General features: G+C 47.3%; 2 protein-coding genes across 2 annotated transcripts; one reads left to right on the top strand and one right to left on the bottom strand.

Annotated features, from left to right (window-relative positions):
• Positions 1-894: 894 nt before the first annotated feature.
• Positions 895-5,179, bottom strand: LOC118516399 (peptidyl-prolyl cis-trans isomerase-like). The gene is made up of 2 exons (XM_036062265.1): positions 4,627-5,179; positions 895-1,867 (listed from the first exon to the last, which is right to left on the bottom strand). Exons 1-2 carry the CDS (start codon positions 4,852-4,854, stop codon positions 1,442-1,444), a joined length of 654 nt encoding a protein of 217 aa, XP_035918158.1. The 5' UTR covers positions 4,855-5,179; the 3' UTR covers positions 895-1,441.
• Positions 5,180-6,831: 1,652 nt separating this feature from the next.
• LOC118504656 (cell division cycle and apoptosis regulator protein 1-like) lies at positions 6,832-19,272 on the top strand. Its single transcript, XM_036039480.1, has 10 exons — positions 6,832-7,229; positions 7,339-8,042; positions 8,121-8,323; positions 9,898-10,410; positions 11,725-12,292; positions 13,029-13,167; positions 16,089-17,393; positions 17,475-17,710; positions 17,964-18,082; positions 18,166-19,272. The coding sequence occupies exons 1-10, from the start codon at positions 7,112-7,114 to the stop codon at positions 18,419-18,421; spliced, it is 4,161 nt and encodes a 1,386-aa protein (XP_035895373.1). The 5' UTR covers positions 6,832-7,111; the 3' UTR covers positions 18,422-19,272.
• Positions 19,273-19,517: the final 245 nt, after the last annotated feature.

Below are 19,517 nucleotides of genomic sequence, written 5' to 3'. Positions count from 1 at the left end.
CATAGCCTAAAAATATATCTGCCGCGAAGGACGAAGCTGGAACTGTACAGAACATTTACAGCCTCAATACTCACATACGCCTCTGAGACATGGACACTGTCCAAAACTGACGCCAAACCCTCTTAGTCGCGTTCGAGAGGAAGATGTTCAGAAGGATCTCACTGGTGGATGATGAGCAGAAATGTTAATGACTTCAACATTGGATAGCGAATTATAATCGCCAGGCCCTGGTGGGCTGGTTATGTCATAAGAATGACACCGGACGACCCAGTCCGTAAAGTCCTATTAGATCGTCTGCACGTACAGAGGAGGCATTGCAGGCCCAAACTGAGATGGTGTCAGAACGCCCGGGATAATGGACTAGCAGACGAAGGCGCTGGACCGTGAGCGGTGTCGAGGATTGTTGCAGCAGGCCAAGACTGCGAAAGCCGGATAAGCAAGTAAGTAAAGCTGCAGAGACCCACAACGCTAACGGCGAGTACCATCCCTTTGGTGCTGTCAAGTTCTTACTGACTAAATCCTCCATAAGCCTTCAACCTAACATTTCCAGGACACCAGCCAGAGTCGCTAATAGACGATTTATATCTCGAGCGAAACGTAAATACTTCTCTAGAGCATTCTGATGTCCTCGACTGCCATAATTATGAAAGCCGGATAATAGGCGGCACGTGTGATATATGTTCTAGTAACATACCATATGGTAACGCTGCTCAACCCCTTATATATATATCATTGTAGTTGTCATCAAAGGTTGAAATCACTTTGGTCAGTTTTACCGGCCAATGAGCGACGACTTAGTGTTACCTACGAAGGAACGCTCTTCTTTAATGTTAAGAAATCTCCCCGCTCAGTACAAACTTAATACATCCAAAGTAAAATTCAAAGCAATGTTCGTAAATTAACAGTTCTTGTTTATCATTATTACATTTTATTGTAGTTCTTGTTAAAGAAAGGTATGGTTTGCAGAGCGTGTGTGACAGGACAAAAAAAATGCAGTATTACGTAATGAGTCGACACGGACAGAATCATGTTATCCTTCCTTCCCTTTGTTTTTGTTTTAGATGATGCCTGCGAGAGGGAAAGACTCGGCACATTCCGTGCCGAGACTTCGCTTTTCCAAACTCCCCCCTTCCACCCGACACACATCACATCAAATGCAAAATATTCCGTTGTTCTACCTTTAACCCCTGTGAGTTATCCTGATTTATTTTTAAATGTGTAAGTGTGTGTGTAGGTGTGAATGTGTTTGTGTTTTGTTAAGAAAAAAGGAATATCATTAACTGAATAAAGGAAAGTCTCGAAACAGCAGCAGCAGCAGTGGGCGGCCGCTGCGCTACTAGATTACGGCACGGGCGCGCTACTCTCTCTCTACAAGTTCATAGCAGTGCGCGCTGACCGAAAAGAAGGGCTATTTGTTGCAAACAGTAAAGAAAGATTGGATTTACAGCTGACCACAGTTCTCGACCACGATCTGCTTCGACGGTTTGCCCGAGTGGCAGCCGAAGGACTCGATCTTTCGCACCACGTCCATACCCTCGACGACGCTGCCGAACACCACGTGACGATCGTTCAGCCAGGCCGTCTTCACGGTGGTGATGAAGAACTGGGAACCGTTCGTGTTCGGGCCGGCGTTCGCCATCGACAGGATGCCCGGACCGGTGTGCTTCAGCACGAAGTTTTCGTCCTCGAACTTGTTGCCGTAGATGGATTTGCCGCCGGTACCGTTGTGGTTCTGGAAATCGCCACCCTGGCACATGAAGTTCGGGATCACGCGATGGAAGATCGAACCCTTGTAGCCGAAACCCTTCTCGCCGGTGCACAGCGCGCGGAAGTTTTCGCTCGTCTTCGGGACGACATCCGGACGCAGCTGTACGATTGTTGGAGAAAAGGAGAAAAGAAGAAGAAAAAAAAAAAGTTTTTTAGTTAAATTAGTACTTTTTTATTAGAAAGCCTCCACAGATGCAGAGAGGCAACAACGGCACTGGTCCTTCATTACTGATGTTCACATCCCATCCGGACCGTTCCACCGTAATGAGGGCTGACTATCCGAACTACCTGGGGTATCACGAAGTCTTCTTCCTCTTCTTCCTTGGCACAACAACCTCGAGAGGTCTCGGCCTGCCATTTCTGGCTTTCTGTGACTTGATTTTACCCGTAGCAAAGTAGTCAGCCTGGATGGAATTTGAACCCTGGTGGTCCTGCCGTGTGAAGACCGGCGCTGTTATCGCCTCAGCCACCGCGGACCGCCCCGTCACGAATCCATAAATGATAGGCATGACCTTAAGAAAGGTCGTTAGGCCAAGAGAGAGAGAGAGAGCGGACGGCCTTGGTCTGCCAGTTCTGATATCTTTGACATACCACTTTTTTACCCCTAATTTACAAAATAATATAAAATTCACATCGAGGTGGTAGTGACGCCGATCTTCACATGGTAGTCTGTGTACCACACTCCAGGACCCAGGAGGTGAACCCCAAGCTAAGGAAGCCGGTAATCACAGACCCCCCCAACCACACACTTGAGCTAGATATTGATCCAAAACAGATTGCTTCATACTAAGTTCGTTTCATTTCAATTTTACAAAAGCTTACATAACACAGACCCACTTACAAGCGCAAGACATCTACCCAAGACAACCAGGGCCCGCACACAAATAAAATGGTAGAAAGAAAAAAACTCCAATTGAGTGAAGACGAGGAGTATCATGCATATGCATGCATCAGAGGGGAGGACTACGGCGCTGCCACTAACCACCACCAACGAGTGAATAATTGACACTCAAATGCGAAATTTATTGCAAGCTTGATTATAGTCAAGCACGTTGTGCCCCAATCTGGGGAGGGGGGGGGGGATCAGATTCAATTTAACGACTGTAGGAAAACTAAAACCGTAGAAAAAGCCTTAAAAATTGGCCCATTTTAATGATACCGACCGTTGTTCTTTTTGGCTTAAGTCTTAATAGATGAACCTCCAAATGTCCGGGCAAAAATGTCAAAAATTGTTGTAAAAATAATAAATAGTTATAGTAAAAAGTCTGAAAAAGATACCACTTAGCGTAACTCAGTTCCAAAAATGAGTGCCCGTGAGTGGGGGCGGCTTTATCTATTCAGACTTTAGCCGGGTTTTGCTTATTGATTCTAACATGGAAACACATGTTTTACAACCCGTGAAACAATGTAAGTGACAATAGACATGGGGGGTGGGGGGGGGGGGTAATTATCACGTGGGCCAGCAGAGTGTTCGGTGGCTTCTCTCACACAACAAAACCGGTATCGAATCCAATCTGAACCTTAGCGTTCGGGCTCTGCCATACACGAGGGGTTTCTTAAATGTTAAGTCTTACAGGCCGAAACCAAAAATGGCAAGCCACAGACGCAACCTGGCTGACGTAATATGCATGAGAAAGGCGAAGGCACAAATGGTTTGGGTTAACACACACACACACACACCATTCTAAAACGGTAATCGAGATCGATTGAGCCCACGGAATTGTGCAGGCAAATTCTCCGAGTGAACACATTGTTGAGAACGCATAGACCCCGTCGTGTGTGTGTGTGTCGTGGTATTAGTGTAACGTTGATACAATGCACGTATGCCTCTACTTCTTAAATGTGTGTGTGTGTCTAAGAGCCTGAGCCTGAGTACTTAAGAGCCCACAATCAAATACGCACGCACGCACACACACACAAGCCATGCCGGGGCGCAGCGGAAATTGTTCGCTACATGCAAATCTATAGAAGGGCATTTAGATGTGAAATTGTTTTACTTTACACACATGCTTCTTACTGCACCGGCGGTCTTACACACCAACTCAGCTAGCCGAGTTGTGATAGACATGTACATACAAGACGGCAGAGATATATGGAGAACACCGTGTACACGCACACACGCACACACTGTGCGGCTATTGCTGCATTTGCAATCGATGGTGATAAAAAGTGCAACGGAAGGTCGCAGTCGCAAAAATTTCCACGCGCATACAGAGAAAGACACATACACACATTCACATGCGGCTTATAGAAAAGGGAAAAGGTGGAAAAATTAACCAAGATTTAGCATGAAGTATGCGAAAGAGAGCTACTTCACGGTGGTGTAACGGGTGCCGGTGTCTTTACAAGGGCAGGACCGGGTATCGAACCCCATCTGGACTGTCACCCCTTCCGACTGGCGGCGGTACGTTGAACTTGGCTATTCAAGCACGGCGGTGACAGTCATGTGCCAAAGAGAGCAATGGCAGGCAAAAGGTGGCTTTTGTAAAGGCAAAGAAGCATAGAAGTCTCATCATCCGATAACGCGACTTTCCCAATAACTTCACATGCTGCTGACACGCACACGCCTTTCAGGATGTCGGCGCTATGGCCTGTGTTTCGCACTGTTCCCATGCTAACTAGACCGGTACCCGGATGATCAACGCCGGCATAATGTTCTAGCGGCGTAACTATTCAAAACTTGTATCCTCTAACTGGAACGTTCGATTCGCGAACAATCGGTCCTGTATCGCAAAACTGTTTTATTTCCCCCCCGCCCAACGGAGCCGTATAAAACACCGAACACACACACACACGCTGCCACAAGCAGAGGGAAAAGGGCAACAAAAATGGCTAGGAGAAGCAAAGGAACTCGCTTACCTCGATAACGATCCGGCCAACCGGCTGGTTGTCCACGCTCATGTCGAAAAAGCAACGCGGCAGACTCATCTTCTTGGCAAAGTTACGCGCTGGCGGCTGAAATCGCACACTACTATTATTGATAGCAGCAGAGGAGGACCACTTCGAGGCGACACCGAGTAGGAACGCTTGATTGCTGCAGCAGCTCTTCGTGGATACGATGGCGGTTAGAGCACGAGTGAGCAACATCTCGCAAAGCGGAAACCGTCGAATGCGTTTTTCAGGGGAAACTGCTAGCCGACCGGACGAAACGTCAAAAACCCCCGTAAAGCCGTAGCCAAACGCGAGGGACAGCGAAAACGCAGGCACCCCGACTGTTGTGGTGTGGTCGTAGCGAGGCGCGAAAGCAGTATCGCACCGTCCAGCAAATGCAAATGCAAATGGAAGGTTTAATCGAACGTGTAATATTATTATTTTACCGAAGCTGGTGCTAGAAATGCTGAAAATGTCGGCTCGTTTACCGGCGTTACGAAATGACCGGTGACAGTTGGCGAACGTTTGGCGATTACATAAGTTTGAAGTTAGACCAGTTTACGCCGGGCGAAACGTTGAGTTTTACGGTTGATTTTGTGGGTGGGGTTTTATTTATCACTGCTGAAAAAAACCGACCAATTAAACGTTCCACAAAAAAAAACCCCTTTGTGGAATAATATTTTCCCCTTAAAAGTTTCATGAAAAATGGAGGGTGAAATGTAATTTTAAATTTGTTTTCTGCTTTTATACCAGTTAACCCTCAAAGGGCGACTGGTGGGTTTTTTTAAGCTTATACCTTATGAATTATACCTTTCGAATACGTATTCAACGTTTTCCCAAATAGCCAAAAATAATGAAATCGAACTATCGTGCTGCTTGAGGGCTGCTTAAAGAAAAAACGTACCACCGCCGAACTTTGAGGCAAGTTAAAAAGACCGTGGAATTTAATGGAACTATGAAGCTTTTCTACTTGCACTTGGTTCTCGATGGAACAATGAGGTTTATTTATAAACCATGCATAGTACGCAGGGCTGACTACTTTGCTACGGGTAAAATTAAGTCATAGAAAGCCAGAAATGGCAGGCCGAGACCTCTCGAGATTGTAGTGCCAAGGAAGAAGAAGAAGAAGCATAGTGTTCATTCGAACTATGCGGCTTATTAAGAGGCATGCGGTACTTCATGGAACTTTATGCCCATTTAAGAGTGAGAGATGGCCCTTCAAGTTGTTTGTTTACAGGACTATCGTGAGGAAAACATTGTGTGGAAAGATGTGTGGAAAGTGTGTAAAAAAATCGGGAAACTTGTATAGAAAGCGTGCTAAAAATATGCGTGAAATATTTGAGAACGAAGACGACTGCGCGATAATCGATATTCCAATCGATATATCCGAAAATTCTAGTTCGGAAGATGATCTGCAGAATGGAATCCCGAAACAGATGCCTTGCATGAAAATAAATAGCACATACAAACTTTCTTTAACAGCTCGATACACGAAAGCTGCTTAAGGCCCGATTAAGAGTTCGAGAAACTGTGACGCTGCTTATCTACTGCAAAAGACGTATTAGATCAGTGATCTTTAGCGTGCTGCAATTGGCTGCTTAAGATAATTTGGCTATTTGGGCGAGTTCGGCCCTTGGATGCAACGAGTTCGAGTTGACCCGTGGATGCGACAGGAGTTCGCGTGGAGAGCATACAGGAGAATGCGATGGAACCTGGAAATACGACCAGAACCAGACTCTGGGTCGTTTACGGATGGCTCCGACTCAGTAGGTTCGGATTGGCCCATCACTAATTTAAATGTACATTTTTTTCAACAGTTATACATCACACACACACACGATACGAATTTGATTTGTGTGCGGAAAAGTACTCTTGCTTCTATATTGTTGAAGCGACAATCTCATGTCACAACGAATGTCTTATTTAGTAAGAATTAAAGACTAATTTGATGCTTATATGTACTAATTTGTTTTTTTTTGCGTATCATTCTAAATTTGTATAGAGCACAACTTTTTTTTTCTATTTTTCACATCACGGTATTACCGGAAAGCAATTGTCAAAATGGCCGTGCCAATGATACCGTCAGATAAGGATGTTGACAGCAGCTGTCAAACAACTCGTCTAAAGTATGCGTTTTCGAGAAAACGCACTCGGTTTTGGATGCGCTGCGGCTTGCACTCCCTACACACATACACACGCACGCATACTGTCATTGTCAAGTTATGAGCGCTGTACACCACGGTCGAAGAAAGACCCAATTCTTTACAGTGTGTGAAAATTGAGCGGTGTCGGCTTATTCGGAAGCCTGAAGCGTTGCATAGGTTTTTCTGCAAAAAAGTCAGTGAAGGACGCGATTAAGAGTAAACGGTTGGATTGCAACAGAGCATCCCGAGCTGGTGCAGTGTTTCGGTCCGGTAGCTCCCGCTGACCTGAAGCGTCCGTAGTGTAGTACCACGAACGGTGCAGTAGTGCAATGGCGTTCAATCAGAAAAATCCGCCATGGCAACGGAATGCTGGGCATCAGAGTATGGCGAATATGCAAGCGATCGTAAGCTTCCCGCAAGCGCAACCCGTCTACAATCCCAACATAGGTACGTCCATTCGTGCGGTGCCGCACACCGGAATATGAATGTTCCGAACGTACTCTAGTCGGCGAGAAAAGCTGATTTATGCCTTTTCTCCTTCGTACCCTTCACACAGGTCTGCAGCAGCAACAACAACAGCAGCAGCAGCAACAGCAACAACAGCAACAACAACAACATGCACAGCAACAGCAGCAGCAGCAGCAGCAGCAGCAAAACATTTCCATTCTACCGCAGATGAGCATTCAACAGTCGGCCATCTACTCCCAGACGGTTCAATATCCCACGTCCCGGCCAATCAATGCGATCGGTTACCAAAACCAGCCCCAAACGCAACCGGCGCCCCAACCGCAACAAGTGAATCCGAACTCACCCAAATTCAATCCCAACAATCGCGCGTTCAGCGGTACCGGGCTGGTAACGAAGCTGCAGAACGATTACGGCATCATCGACGAGCAAGTGTTCTTTCATACCAATACCTGTGTGAAGGGTATACTGCCGAAGGTAGGTGACCGGGTGCTGGTCGATGCCGCCTACAACCCGAACATGCCGTTCAATTGGAACGCTTCCCGCGTCCAGGTACTGCAAACCACCAACCTGAACTCCTCGATGGCATCGCACACGAACGCGCCGACGGCACGGGCCCACACCAGCCCGGCGTACGCATCGAATGCCGGGTCGCAAAAGAGTGCGTCCGATACGCGCTCAAACGTACGCAATCGGTACAACAACAATAGCAACAACAACAGCAACAGCGCACCGGCACGGAAGTCACCGGATCGTAGCATGCGCCGGACGTCCAATTCACGCACGAAGGATGATGTAAGTTTTTAGCGGCAGCAGCAGTAGCGGAATTGCACTCGATGCGAATATTTCAAATTGAACTGGTTCCACTTCCAGTATGACGATATGGAGCGCAGACGCGGAAAGCGGGACGATCGCGAACCTGACCGGAGTTCGTACCGGGAAAAGCCTCGGGCTCGCTCACCGGAGCGACCACGGGAAAGGGAACGCAGCCCGGTGAAGAAGCATTCACCAAAACGGGCTCGCCTTCGTTCGGTGCCACCGTATATGGTTCAGGTACCGAAGCAGTTGTTACCCATGTAAGCATTCTAATCATCATCACACATACGCCTTTAGTACGGACGTTCGGTCGACGTTGACGAGCAAAACAGAGTTCTTAATCTGCTAATACCTTAACCGCCGTGTCTGTTCCCAGCGACGGGCAGAAGGCTTTCCGTTAACACTACGCCAGTCACTTATTGATTGACAGTGCATGGGTGAATACTTTCTTATCTCTATTTGAATACTAGTAACAGAAGCAACCACCGCTTAAGCAAAACGGTCAGGGCCGCAAAGCGGTTGTAGCGCCTGATAAGTAAGTAAGGAGTACGGATACAATTGTAAAACGCGTTACGCGACATGTCAGGTTCGAAACGATCACCATCGATCGACATTTCTCAACGCGAAGTGTGAGGCCATGCACGGAGCACCATTGAATAGCACGAACTGAGAGTAGCCTGTAGACGGAGCTGGTCGGATAGGGAGCGTATGGGAAGAAAAATATTCGCATCGTACATAAAAGGGGTGGCTGTCGAGAGGGAGCACTCTCACAACGTCGTTGATGAAGACGACAAAAAGGAGGCTTTGGGGCACTCCGGAAGTGACTTTGATGAAACGCGAGATGTGCTTTTCCTGTTTTGACACGATATGTGCGGTCGCTCAGGTAGGTAAACTCAAGGCGCTGAAGCTTGGCAAGCAGTAGAGTGTGCGAAACACTGTCGAATGCGGGCTTGATGTCCGTACAAACCGCATCCACCTGCAGACCTGGCGTGGATCGTCGCGTAGCAGAGGCTAACAAATTCGACGAGGTTGGTAACGGTGGAGCGTTTCGGTACAAAACCGTGTTGGGCAGCGCTGACATAACAAGGAGCTCAAACACCTTTGTACAGAACAAAGTGAAATGATGCCGCGATAGTTGGTTTTTTGCACCCTTCTGGTGCGTAAGAACTAGCCACGAGGTTTTTCTCCGAGCACGTCCATCCTTAGACACTCCCGGAAAATCACCATCAGGATGGGAGCAAAAGATATATCACAACGTTTGACGGCGGAAGGCGGTGTGGCATCTGGTCCCGGGGCAAACGAAGCTTTGAGTCGATCAATCGGCCCTTAAGACTGACATTTATGTAGGAGGACGGACTGGTATGCCAGTCTGTTCCTAATCGAGATTGTCCGGCAGGAAGATAGCAGCGAAGCGTGTGGCCAGAATATATACGAGTTTGGCCCATTGTTTCGGGTCGATTTATAGGTGCAAAGAGTTCTAGGGCCGTCCCGTGGCTGCATCGAGTCCGGATTGACCCATGGGTTCGACTTCTTGCACCTGTGAGTTGAGACGAACCGCACTTGCTTTGTAGAATCTGAACTCGCAGACCAACTCGACGCTGGTATGATCCGTGAGGAGTCCTTTAATCCTTCTCTAGAGTCTAGGGTACATGAGGCAAGATGTCAAAAAGATTTCCGTTGAAAAAAGGGGGGTTTAGTGCGAAACCTTTGGGGGTAGGGTCTTTCGGTTCGTCCGTCCGGACCGTCCAAATTCGATAAAGTGTATCTACGGGGAACAAAAATTTACCTTACCCTACCAACCACTTTTCTTTTTCTGCACCTTTCTTTTTTATAGCAAAACTGTCAGCATCCTGGAGCTGCGCGCCCGCTACCCAAAGCTGTACATCCCGTCCGACTTTTTCCTAGCGGAGGTCGGTTGGCCGAAAGCGTTCCCGCCGAGCGCACCGCTACCGCTGCAAACCGGTTGCCACTTTCATGTGTTTAACAAGGAGGTGGAGCGGCCGTTGCCGCTGGAAAAAACGGTACTCGATCCACTGGACGCGGACTATCTGTACAGCGTGAAGGTGATGCTGATGAGCACGCCGGAGCTGGCGGAAATCTATAAAAATTGCTTCTACCGCAACGAGAAGGAGCGTCGGGACGAGGCGCGCAACTATCTGCATCCGACGCGCATGGTTAACTTTCTCGTTGGTGCGCGGGGCAAGAACGAGCTGATGGCGGTCGGTGGCCCCTGGTCACCGTCGCTGGACGGGGCGCATCCGGACACCGACCCGAAGGTACTGATGCGGACGGCCATCCGCACCTGCAAAGCGCTCACCGGGATCGATCTTTCTGCGTGCTCGCTATGGTAGGTATCGGGGGTACTGTATTGAAAGCAAACACCCAATTAAAGGAAGATGGGGTTGTACGAGATTGGCTGCCGATCGCTGTCGCTCGCTCGCTACCGGGCTTAATCATACATTTATCGGTCATGCACACCTTAGTCCCATTTCGTCCCCGTCTAATGGGGCGAGTAACGGAGATAGGTCAGACGCGTTAATGATATATCATTGTGGTATTGCAACCGTGCGATAGCTCTTGTGAACGATAGCTGCATTTGCCACTAAAAACAAGGGGGTTCTTCTTCTTCTTCTTCCTTGGCACTACACAACCTCGAGAGGTGTCTCGGCCTGCCATTTCTGGCTTTCTGTGACTTGATTTTACCCGTAGCAAAGTAGTCAGCCCTACCCCGTACGGGGAGGCGGTCCAGGTGGGATTTGAACCCCGGTCCTGCCGTGTGAAGACCGGCGCCAGTATCGCATCGGCCACCGGACCACCCCAACGGGGAAAAAAAAACAATACCCACGTTGTTTGCCCACGGGGAAACAATAATTTTTCACATAACATTCATTTAGTAGTATTTTTCCCCCCCCCCCCCCCCCCACTACTTTCCATCTTTTTTTTTTTGTTGTTGATTTTAATTTGACTCGTGTGCTGTGATAAAACATTTCACATTAAAAAAAAAATCACCAAAGTCCGATCCCTTTACATGCTATTACTCTTTCCGCAGCGATCGTTCCTGAACTGCTGTTGAACTCGTTGGAATACCACGACCGTCTTTGGGACGGGTTTTTCTTCTAACTACTCTTTTGCAAATAAGTTATGTTGATCGTTAACGGTTGCTTAGTTAGTATGTTTGGTTTCCTTTCTTTCTGTGTTGCTCATCTAAAATCTATGAACAAAATCGTGCCCATACTCCAGTATTAGAGTAGAGGAGGGGGGGGGGGGGGGGGGAAGGGTTAATTTGGTTTTTGTTTAACACTACGATGTTTGCTCACAGCGAAGCTGTTAAGCTGACTAGTGATCAACGTGTTTCAACGTGTTTCGGCTCTATTCACCTACCAGACAGTCCATCAGCCGCCATTGCCGGTTAGAAGCTCCCATTTTTTTATAGATTGTTAGATCATCTGCTTTAAAGAAAAAAAAACCCCGTACAAATTATCTGTGTGTGTGTGTGGGAAGAACATACATGGCGCATATACCATATTTTCTTCTAAAAGTTTATGCTCTCTCACTATATTTCTATATCATCTATATAAACACAACCCATTCCCAATATTACCCATATTTATTTTAACAATTTTCAATCTGAACCAAACCTACTGCTGTATACAACACACAGGTACCGTTTCGTGGATATCTATTACCGTCGCACTGAATCCTACCATAAAGGTCGTTTGATTCCGCCGCGCGTTGAAACGGTGGTCGTATTTCTGCCCCGTATGAGTGCCTGCATACCAGCGGAAAGCCAGTGGGGCAAGATACAGCAGAATTACCAACTTCAGTTGGAACACATTCTTAACAGTAGCAACTCTAGCAGCGGTGGCGATGACGCCGTTAGCGGCGCCACCGTACAGGAGGAGGAGCAGACAGTACCAGCAGCAGCAGCAGCAGCAGCACCAGTGGCCGAACCGTCCTCAACGGCGTCACAGAATTCTAACAGCAAGGAGGACGAGGTTGCCAAGTCCACCGGGTCCGCTAGTGTTGCGGTGGAACCGTCGGCGGGTGCGGAACCGGCGGCGGATCAGCAGCAGTCGAACGCTTCTGCGCTGGAGTCCACGACAACAACCGATGCTGATCCGGCAACAGCACCGGCACCGGTGAGCGAGGGGAACGGAGGAAACCCGGGCGACGGTAGCAGCAGCAGCAGCAGCAGCAGCAGCGGCACCAACAGTAGCAGCACAATAATGGTAACGACTGCCAGAGTAGCTACAGTACGACATTGTCGAGGTGGATCAACAATATTGCTGCCGTGATGTCTCTCCATCCACCTAGTAAAACACAAAAAAAAAAACAAGGGTCTCTTAGCAATTAATTCTACCTTCATACATACACATACAAACACACATTACATATACGCATACTGTACTGCTCATGACTTTCTCGCGAAAACAACAAAACTGGCAACATAAATTGTTGCTATTATATCGACAATTTAGAAATTGTTTAAGCTCTCTCTCTCCATCTATCTCTCTCACTCTCTCTCTCTCTCGCTCGTGTGTGTGTGTGTATGGGTGGCGCCGGCAAACAGTCTTTGTATAAACAAAAATCGCATTTTAGGATAGCTTCTCGATGCCTAACCCACCCAACCCACAAACCCCCGCCCAGCCCCCCCCTTTTCCCACCCCAACTGCTCATTGTAATTACACTTTGTTATAAGTACAGCGGCTTGTATGTGCAAGTGCTGAGTGTGATATATTATATAATACCTCATACTCGTTTGCAGCAGCAGCTCCATTACGCGATTTACGATGCGAAAACATTTCAAATTGTTTTGCGCATCCCAACTATTGTTTTTTTTTTCTTTCTTTCGTTTGTCTTTTCCGTTTTCTTTTCTCTTCCTTTACCTATCTACGATGGTAGTAAGGAATGGCATTAATAAACGGTTGTGTTTCGCTTGTTTTGTGTGCTTGTGTACATTTGCAGCCGCCCACGGACACGGCGACGGCAACGGTGGCCCCCCCGGCGGCGGAAGCGGACACGGAGATGCTGCTGATGGAGTACAAAAAGATGAAGGTGGCTGAGCTGAAAACGGAGCTGACCAATCGCAACCTACCGACCGATGGTAAGGGGGTATATCTTCTCTATGCCGGGTATATCTTGGAGGGTGCCTTGACGCCATCATTAGATCACTTGTCTTGTCTATTTTGAGGCTTCGGACGACTGAGCGGTCCGGTGTCATTCTCATGACATAATCAATCCAACACCGTCGATAGTGGCAAGTGGATTTCGTCCGTTTTTAACAGTGACACCTTTCGCGAACCAAATCAACCATCAGTCGATAAATATATCGATCGATATAACGACTATCATGGCGGAATGGCCCCGCCATGTCAACCCGTAAAACAATGGTTACAACTGTTATGCCCGTCATACAAATCGTGAGGAAAAAGTCTTCTTCTTCTTCTTTGGCACTACAACCTCGAGAGGTCTCGGCCTGCCATTTCTGGCTTTCTGTGACTTATTTTTACCCGTAGCAAAGTAGTCAGCCTTACGTACGGGGAGGCGGTCTGGATGGGATTTGAACCTCGGCCCTGCCGTGTGAAGACCGGCGCCGCTGTCGCCTCGGCCACCGGACCGCCCCGAGGAAAAAGTCGAGCAGTGGATAAAAAAAGTCGTTAATTTGCATCGCGAACGACACAGTTTGGCTATACCGAACGATATATTTATCAACCGCCCCGAACCAGTTGATAAACGGTACGGAGTCGGATTTGAGAGCTTACGTTGGATTTAGGGGGGAAAATTAAGTACTTTTTATGAGCTATGTCAAAATGTAACCATATTTCCTAACTTGTTTTACATATATTTAAAAACAAAACTCAAACCTTTTCAAGTAAATCTAACGATATTGAAAATTATATGTATCATGATTTTGCCAAGAATTTCAATGAATTTCGAAGTTTGAGTAAATCTAAGTAATCAACATGTAATAATATTGAACAAATTAAAATCATGATAAGCTAAGGAACGTAATGATCAACGGAACACTCAATCTCCTAATACCGGGGCACGCGCGAACCCGACATAAGACACGCGCTCTGCGACACCCTTCGGAAGGCTCTTCATCACAGTTCAGTGTGCGCGTCTCCGGCGACTAGAGCCAGCAACCACCTGAGCTAGCCATACTGCAAACCACTGCCCGTCTTCAGGGTGTAGTGATGTGCTAACTGAATCAGAAGGAGTGAATGACTTAAATCTTAGCAATGAATTAGATGATTTAAATCATCACGAAGAGTTATTTCAACTCACCTTTGATTTAACTCTCCGTGCCGACTAGCCACTCACTCACTGCGTTTTAACGTTTTTACTCACTCACCTCGATTCTACTCGCGAGTTCCATTCCGATGCTCATTAACTTTTTTTTTACTTCATTAACATTTTGCGATGTATTAACAAAGCTTTGCGCAAAGATCGCTTCGATTTCATATAATAACTGACGAGCAGTATAGTTGAAAATTTTAATGCGGCAGTACACACAAGCGAAAGATCTACATAGTCCCTTTTAAAATATTTTTTTATGAACAATCTATCTTTACGGCTCGTTACCGTATTGTATTTTCTTAAATCATCGTGTGATCGTGACCAATGCGATATGCCAATACGATTTTTAACTCTCTAGTGAGTTAAAACGAGGTGAGTGAGTGGTTAGTCGGCATGGAGAGTTAAATCATTATTCAAAAATAAACTCTTAAAGAGTGAGAGTGATTATAACTCATTCACTCTGATTTAATTCACGCTACTGAGTGGTTATTCCCATCACTAGGGGAGTACACCTCCTAGCATCCTTTCACGTATCAATGCAATCGATGGTCACTTATCAACTACACTTTCACATGGAAATTTGCTACGAACCTCAAAATGTCCATTCCACCACACATGTTTTCACTTACGCTTTATCTGGTAATGCAAGCGGATCTTGCTGTGTCCGCACATGCCTTCGGTATGCTGCAAGATTTGTATGATCATCATCTCCATCATCCGTGAAAAATAATGAATTCAACATTTTTAAACAAACTTTTCCCACAAGCAGAAACACACTGGAGAATTGACAGTCAACTTGACAGATAGCGTACCTCCTCGATCAGTATTTATATCGATCGTTATCTATTTATCGACTCGTGAGCGGTAGGCGTTCGCGATGCCAATTCGAGTAGATACATTTGTTGGTCGATATAACCGAACCAGTGGTTTATTTTTATCGACTGGCTTCGCGATAGGTGTCAGTGTGCATGATTACAGGTAGCTCCACTTTCTGGCTTTCTGTGACTTAATTTTACCCGTAGTAAAGTAGTCAGTCCTACCGTGCGGGGAGGCGGTCCAGGTGGGATTTGAAACCCGGCCCAGCCGTGTGAAGACTGGCGCTGCTGTCTCCTCGTCCACCAGACCGCGGCCAAAAAAGGACACCAAAGGCCACCCAGTAGATGGACATTTTTGTTTTGTTTCTGATCTTCAATGATCACCCACCAGAATTCACCAGAGTAACACAAGTCACACAAGAGTCCCGAAGAGCAGGTAGCGAGAATCACGTCGTTACTGTATTTACTGGCAAGGAAGAGTGTTGGCAGTACGTTTCGAGCACCTGTGTACGGTTGCCACAAATGTATGATAAGAGATTGTTACAGCTACTCTTCGAATGTTGAGGAATTGCTGCAAGATGATGAAGTCCTTGCTAGTGGATGCTATCAGTTTCGCCCACAAGTCGATTTTGAAGGACTCAGAGAGCCTTGTAATTACTATATTTATGCAATGCTATTGCCAAGACATTCATCATCCAAGTAACAATTTGATTAATTTTGTATTTTAGTGCCCCCTTGTGAAGGGGGGTCAGCAGCTGATCTTGGTGCTACATGGTCTTCCTATGCTTTAACGTACTCTGGACTTTCTCGTGGTGTTCTCATTTACTTATTTTTTGCTAAATTAGCCATTTTCTAGTAGTCAATAGGAAATGATAAAATCTCGTCACTTTATCGTTCCCCCCCCCCCCAGGTATCAAGGCGGTACTGCTTGCCCGTCTGTCCGAAGCGATTATTGAAGAGAAGCAAGCTGAAAAGTTTATAGCTGCCAATGTAAGCGAAGAAGAAGCAGCAGCAGCAGCAGCAGAAGAACCTGATTCAAACGCATCTACCGAGGTTGCTGCTAAGGTTGAACCATCCGTGGATGTGAAACCCGAAACCGAACCCACCGATGTGGAGATGCAGGATGCGACGGACGCAAAAGAGCAACCGGACGCCGAAGCGAACGAAAGCAAACCGAAAACGCCATTGGCTGCTGCTAGTGCAGCCCCTTCATCGGAGGTGATTAAACCGAAGCCGGAGGCTGTCACGCCGACGGCTGCAGCACGCAAAAAGGAACCGACCGTCGTGGTAAAGCTGAGCGAGAAGGAGCGCAAAAACTTCGAACGCTGGTACACGATGCCGAAGGAACCGCACGTGCTGGTGCATCCTTCGCGTACGGCCAAGTCGGGCAAGTTCGACTGTTCCGTCGTGTCGCTGTCAGTGCTGCTAGACTATCGGCCGGAGGACACGAAGGAACACTCGTTCGAGGTGGCACTGTTTGCGGAACTGTTCAACGATATGTTGGCGCGCGACTTTGGTTTCAAGATCTATCGCGAGCTGCACAAGCTAGCGAAACGTGCGAACGACAAGTCGGCGGAAGCAAGGAAGGACGGTACGGCGGTACCCGGTACGGAAAGCGCCAAAGGTGGTGGTGAGACGAGCAATGGGGAGGACAGCAAGCAGAGCTCGACCGATAAGCATGAAAGTGCTAGAGGGGGGAAGGACGATAAGGAGGCGAGCGATAGGAAGCGCCGGCAGCGTAGCGTGGACGAGGACCATCGTTCCACCAAGCAGGACACGGAACCGGCCCGCTTTTACACCGTACAGCCGGAACTGTTGCTGTCGTTCGTGTACTTCGACATTACCCAGTGCGGTTACATGGTCGAGAAGGATCTAGTGGAGTTGATTTACAGCCTGGGGTTGAATTTGTCACGTTCGCAAATACGCAAAACCGTCGGTGATGTGGCCGCCGCCAAACACACGCTGCACTACCGCCAGCTCACCGACAAGGTGCTGGATGGGGACAAACCGCACAGCGGTACGGACGCGGTGACCGGCGACGGGGCGGAGAACGATCTAACCGAACAGCAAGCACTGGAACTGGCGCTTGGCAATACCGACTACAGCCGTCAGCTGCAGGCGAGCGTGCTGCAGCTGGTGAATGGAGACGAGTCAACGCGCGAGCCAGCATCGAAGAAGATCAAAACCGATCCCGATCTTCCGTCAACGTCGGATGGTACAGTTTTGTTTTTGTTTTGCCTTTGCCTGCTTCGTTCCTGCGCTGTGCCTCTCTCACTAAACAGTTTCCTTCCTGTAGGTTTGGTCGAGTATAACGGTACGATTGTCGATGTGGGCAAAAGCTTGGAGCAAGCGAAACTCGTCGAACAGGCACGGGAACGGACCGAACGGTCGCTCGAGATGGTGCGCACCATGAACGAGGAGCTGACGAACAGCAACAAACGCGCCACGCAGCAAATTAGCGAACTGGTGGCAGATTTGAAGGCGGCGAAGAAAAAGCTGAGCGACAACGAACAAACTATCCGCGATTTGACGGTAACGTTTTCAATGCAGGGCATGCCCGTTGTACCACCAAAGAAAAAAAAACCCCCAACACATTTGCTTATAACACAGCTAAAGGGTGTTTTCCCTGGTTAAAAATTGAGCGAAACACACTGCGCACACTGTTCTAGAAAGACTGTTGTGTTGAGAAAGTTTTTGTTTTTTAATCTGGAAAACCCTGTAATTTTGCTTAAAAGAGCAGCCTATGAAATAACACCCACTAACAACAATCCCTCTCTATCTACAGCGCAAGAACACCGAATACCATTCGATCTTAACCAGCGTGTATGACCGCGTCCGCCCAGTGGTGAGCGTACCCGACCGTAAGCGGTCCACGTCCACCGTTTCAATCACCAAGCGGGAAAGGTAAGCGCGCACCCCAGCGATACACTCCCCGAATCCTTACTAACGTAAAACTCTCTCTGTGTGCGTGTGTGTGTGTGTTACAGTTCGAAGGAAAAAACGGTCGCACCGAAAGATAAGGAAGCTGCCACTGGTGCCACTTCCCAGGATGGGAAGAAAACGGACAAACCGGTCAGCGAGACGGATAAAGCGCGGCGTGAAACAAGTACCGTGGCGCAGGGTGGCGAACGGACCGAGGACTCGTCATCGCAGCAGCGCGTCGCAAAGGATGGTGCGACGGTGAACGATACGGAGCATCCGGACGGTGCCACTGTTGCTGCTAACACTGAAAATCACGAATAGGGTACGGTTTCTGGTTTATTTTTTGGTTTGCTTATCGTATCATCCCCCCCACCCCCCCCCCCCCCCCCTCCCTGCCGGGACCATCATCGCAAGGGGCGGACATCGTCCTATGACCAACGGCAAGCTTGTAAACGCGGCCGTTATATTATTTAGTTTTTCCTTTACATTTACTTCAAACGATTGGACTACCTTCTATTATATCGATTCATCAACAAAGCATGCAACCCCTCGGTATGGGTGGGTTGCTGTGCTGCGAGCGAGTTTTTTTTTTTCAAACAAACTTGAAAAATAGCACTTATATGTAGCGATTGTTGCTTGCACACAATCGATACAATGAATGCTCTTTCCTCAACATTAACCATTCAGTTAAGAAATAATTTTCTGTCATGTTAAGCCGCACTCCCCTGGGAATGGGGGTGCTTGTGTGTATGAACTTTATAATTGCACCCTACCAAATCTACTAAATTCTCCCATGAAAAAAAAAACACAAACAAAAGGGTTAACGGTTAAAATTTTGAATAAATCACAACGAACTCCTTAATCTCCTGCCGGGATGGCACGTTTTCCCTTTCCTTTGTACTTTATCAAGAAACGTTCCTTAGTTATCTTTTCATGTTTTTTTTTGCTTAACATCCTCGCCAACCAATCGGCTTTAGTTTTGTCTTTTTTTTGTCTTCTTTTTTTATTAATTTGACACATGATGAGTCTGATAAGTTTGCTGTAAAGGATATTTTAAACAACAAAAAAAAAAGAACGGTGTTACAACAATCGATTTAATAAAGTAAAGTTTAAATGTGCTCTTTTACAGACGAAAACAAAAGAAAAACAGTTTGTAAGAGTGAAAAACAAAACACGGTTTTGCACGAATATTACATTTGAGAATAGTAGTCTAGTAATAGTGCTTAGTGTTGGCCGGTGTACGCGCAACCAGCTTACAGATTTTAACAGTCGTTAAGTAAGTTCGACCTAACGATGCGGCAAATCTTGGAGAAGATGGTGGAGCAGCAGCTCCACTCCTACCATCTCTTCATTGATTTTAAAGCCGCATATGACAGCATTGCCAGGGTAAAACTGTATGCCGCAATGAGCTCTTTTG

Source organism: Anopheles stephensi, chromosome X (genome assembly GCF_013141755.1).
Source record: "Anopheles stephensi strain Indian chromosome X, UCI_ANSTEP_V1.0, whole genome shotgun sequence".
Classification (NCBI taxonomy): domain Eukaryota; kingdom Metazoa; phylum Arthropoda; class Insecta; order Diptera; family Culicidae; genus Anopheles; species Anopheles stephensi.
This window is presented reverse-complemented; position numbering and strand designations above follow the sequence as displayed.

Coding starts and splice junctions, on each gene's coding strand:
- LOC118516399 (XM_036062265.1), bottom strand. CDS start 4,854: ATGTTGCTCACTCGTGCTCTAACCGCCATCGTATCCACGAAGAGCTGC. Junction 1,868..4,626: donor TTGGCCGGATCGTTATCGAG/GTAAGCGAGTTC, acceptor ACAATCGTACAG/CTGCGTCCGGATGTCGTCCC.
- LOC118504656 (XM_036039480.1), top strand. CDS start 7,112: ATGGCGTTCAATCAGAAAAATCCGCCATGGCAACGGAATGCTGGGCAT. Junction 8,324..9,897: donor CCGAAGCAGTTGTTACCCAT/GTAAGCATTCTA, acceptor TCTTTTTTATAG/CAAAACTGTCAGCATCCTGG. Junction 13,168..16,088: donor TCGCAACCTACCGACCGATG/GTAAGGGGGTAT, acceptor CCCCCCCCCCAG/GTATCAAGGCGGTACTGCTT.